Source organism: Olea europaea, unplaced genomic scaffold (genome assembly GCF_002742605.1).
Source record: "Olea europaea var. sylvestris unplaced genomic scaffold, O_europaea_v1 scaffold1172, whole genome shotgun sequence".
NCBI classification, from domain to species: Eukaryota; Viridiplantae; Streptophyta; class Magnoliopsida; order Lamiales; family Oleaceae; genus Olea; species Olea europaea.
Genome location: NW_019229128.1, coordinates 1 through 3,976, shown reverse-complemented (window position 1 = coordinate 3,976; position 3,976 = coordinate 1). Strand labels below are relative to the sequence as shown.

The 3,976-nt window shown below is 34.8% G+C and overlaps 1 protein-coding gene across 1 annotated transcript; it reads right to left on the bottom strand.

The window, feature by feature from the left end:
- Positions 1-261: 261 nt before the first annotated feature.
- Positions 262-3,970, bottom strand: LOC111373877. The gene is made up of 5 exons (XM_022996471.1): positions 3,954-3,970; positions 2,971-3,197; positions 2,698-2,868; positions 1,752-2,019; positions 262-831 (listed from the first exon to the last, which is right to left on the bottom strand). The coding sequence occupies exons 2-5, from the start codon at positions 3,022-3,024 to the stop codon at positions 623-625; spliced, it is 702 nt and encodes a 233-aa protein (XP_022852239.1). The 5' UTR covers positions 3,025-3,197; positions 3,954-3,970; the 3' UTR covers positions 262-622.
- Between the last annotated feature and the right edge of the window lie 6 nt (positions 3,971-3,976).

Genomic DNA, 3,976 nt, shown 5'->3' with positions numbered 1-3,976 from the left:
TTTGAAAAATGTTTAAAAAGTTAGGAAACTTTATTGGTTTATATGTATAATATTTTATTGTGTAAATATGTTGTAAACAATGATTCTGTAACAAACAATTTAAATTTTTAAAGGAAAACAGGGACTAGAAATGCGATCACCATTCTCTTCCAAAAAAGTGGAGCACTTTGTTCGAAAATTAAAAAAATAAGGTTAACTTATTAACTAAACAAAAAGCATACTTTAAACCACATTTCAACCAAAAAAACAAAAAAACAGAAAAAACAAAAACAAAAACAAACTTTTTTATAGCTTTTAAGCTTAACCATACATGTTCCAAAGGGTGAGAATCTTATCTTCTCCTATTACATTATCTGTCGAACTCCAATCATACGTAGCAATTCCGACAATATGACGGTTATTCTGTAACATTTGTACTAGGTGATAGAAGAGGAAAAATTCTACTTATACATAATTATTGCACATAATGGTATCCATAATGTGATGTGGCAATCATCCGGTTGTTGATGTGCAAGTGTGAGATTTGAATTAAAGGTTAGATCAAGTACCACATGTAATTATGGACACTATTATGTAACTAATTATGTACATGTAGCACTTCCCATAGAAGAGGATGTATCGCTTAGAAACAACAGAAAATCTCCTTGAGCCTTTGCATTCTGCCTACAACGGCCTTTCTTTCTCCAGTTGCAGATGGCTTTGCTTCATCATAAAAATTTGCTGTGCCTTCAATTCTGTGCTCCGACTTCTGACTTTTATTAGGGTCGGGTGCTGACCCGGCTAGGAATCCTTCTACTGCATGCTTACTTCCAGTCCCACCCTCTATAGATCCTAGGATAACATTTCAAAAAGGGAAACATCAACAGTGCTGCAAATAGGTAGTCTGCCGCCTAAGAAATGAACTAAAGTTTGCCTCATAGGGTACAAAATACCAGCTAGAAAAGCCCGCCCTGGGCAATTGCATATGAAAACAAAGAACATGCAGCAATGTTTTGATAGTCTTTCAATGGGACAGTAAAATTAGAATTACAGATTACAGCCTGCGTCCATCTTGTTCGAGGCGAGATGATGACTAAGCAGAATCCTAGTCGAACTTTCATCGTACAAAATGTTAGGAATACAGATATACCTAATGGACAAATGTGTCTACAACAGTTCGTTTATGGAATTTTTTTCTTATTTTAGCATATGTGATTCCTCAGAACTTTTAGGATTAATTATCCAAAATCAATTTACTCAATCAAGTCAATGACATTCACTAACTGAAACTATGCCAAGAGTAATGCACAAAAGTGATGTGCTTTTCCCAAGTTTCCTGATATTATAGTTGTTTATTGATGTTGCTTCATGCTAAAATTCAAATTTTTCAAGATTTATTTTTCCGGTTTAAGTTATTGTAATTTCACACTTTCCCTTCTAAAGAAGCTTCATTTGTTCATGAATAGTTTCTAGTACTATCCATTTTCTCGCCTCTTTAACAGCTTAAGCTTTTAGGTGAAGTGGTTCAATGCAAGCATCAAGTCTAGACACCATTTGAAAACTACTGACAATGGTGGAAAGTTGAAAATGTGTATGAGATGCATTTTAAAACCTAAGTCGGAAAAATAATTGAACTTCATATCAGTGACTAACGAATTAGTGTGTAACAAGAATAGACGAATTTCCCAGATTTCACAATATATGCAGTATCTAGAATAGAGAATATGATGTGAATAGGGTCCACAGAAGAAGCATGATTGGAAATCTCATACCTAAAGTGGCTGGCTTCATAACCACCTTATCTGGTCTAACAGATGCAGAAAAACTATACTTGCTTAAATCCTTCCCCTGATCATTCAGGTCTCGCAACAATGCCAATGAATCAAAATATTCATCGGATGCCCGGCTTGGACAACTTGAATTCTCTGAACTAGAAGAAAGTGACTCTTCTGCAAAATCATTTAATTCCAAGAAGTCACCATTTGAGAAACATTCTTCCTCTGCAAAATCATCTGGAGAAGTGTTCTGGACCCTCTTTACCTATGAAATCACAATCAGATCTTACAAAACAGAGGACACGTAAAAACGAGTACACTGAGAGAGCCCTTGCCCCATAAATCAAACGCCGACAAACAAGAACACGTAAAGGGGAAAAATCACACTGATCCTTAAGGTTCTGTAACTTACCGAAGCATGAAAGGCCAAATACAAACAAAATTGATGCTATAATATTCCCACAAAAATGCAAAACATTTATAAAATATATTGTTTATCCTCATCATCTCAAAGTGTAACCAATATATGCAATTGCAGTTTCTTTTCCTGAAATCCATTTCTGCAGATGTGACTCCTGCTGGCAACAGATGAGAAAATCTTGGCATATATGTCATTAAAAAGCACTCTATTTTGAAAATTAAAACAGACAAAGGCTTTATCTAGTTAACCTTTTAATGTTCAACTGGGAAAAAAAGTGTTAAAAGCCACTCAAGCAGTTAATTAGATATGCAGTAAAAAAAGAAAGGAACGAATATCAAACACCAGAATCACTCTCACTGAAATAAGAACATAGCACTGCATATAATGTCCCATCCAAGCAGCAATAGGAAGAAGAGAACAGCCAGAGATGGATTATATATACTAAAGACAAAAAATAAGAGATGTGAAGACATGGGAAAAAATAATGCATACAACAAAAACAAGGATGCATAGCAAACCAACCTCGGATTTGCTTGAGGAATCTTGTGCTGAGGTTTTATTATTGCTCGGGTTAACTGATGCCACTGAACTATTGCATTTTGCACTAACATCAGTCATGTTGTAATTGGGCTGAATCTCATTTTTGGGGCTATGCGGACTGGAACGGAAAATTTTGCAAAGTGATTTAGAGTCCTGCACATTATCCAACCAAAGCGGCTTCTGACTGGTAAGGTAGGAGATGATGTATAGAAGATGTTAAGGAATAGACTAATGCCAGCTAGTTTCAGCTAATACCTTTGGCTCAGTTTCATGCCATAATCCCTTTTGTGTTATCCTGTACTCTTGCATAAGCCAACCAGTTCTTCGTCCATTAGGGGCTTCACCTTCAAAAAATTCGAGAGTAGTTCTCCAACCATTTAATTCAGAATCCAAATATATCTCATGAGTTTCTCCTTTGGTTTTCCAAAATCCAAAGGCTGACTCTTTTCTCTCATTTGAATGAATGAAGTACCAAATTTCATCTGCATATACCCAGATTTTTGAAGTAAGTATGTAGTTATCATGGTTAAATTGCAAGAATGCCCATTAAATGATCCGTGTTCATATGAGTACCAAGTCAACAACCAGATGGCCTCAAAGTTCATGTGAAAATAGAACATAAGAAAATTATCTGATTCATCATAAGAAAACGAACTCTTTTACCTTTTTAATATGTTTACATAGAAATCCATTCCTGAGTTAACAGATAAGACAATTTTAATAAGATCTATGATTATCAAGGTGAATCAAGAATGTTTCTGATTGAATCAATGAAATTTATAGATATATTGAGTTCAATGTATGCCGATTTCACTTTTCAACTACTTCTAGAGAAGTACTCGAGTAAAATGAATTTCTCATTGATTTGTACCATAGAATTTTTTGTCGAAAATTTAGTTTCTCATACTCCTGGAAATGTGAGAGGGTTGCAAAGTTCCAAACCTATGTTTGTATTTTTATTATCTTGCAAGTGGAATAGACATCTAACTCCTTGTGGAACTTTTTTTTTTTTCCCTCTCTCTCTCTCTCGGTAATCTAACGATTCTAACCTACCAAAACTAATTTGTGACAACAAATTTGAGAGTAAATTCCAAATCTCGTAAATAATTGCAGACTCACAACCTGACAGTCATGTGAGAGACATAACTAAGAATTTTATCCAATCCAGACGAAAGTTTAATCAGAGAGACAACGAAAATGTATTACATAACTGCAAAAGATGAGAACTTCAAACTAACCTGGTAAATTTGAGGGATTGTAC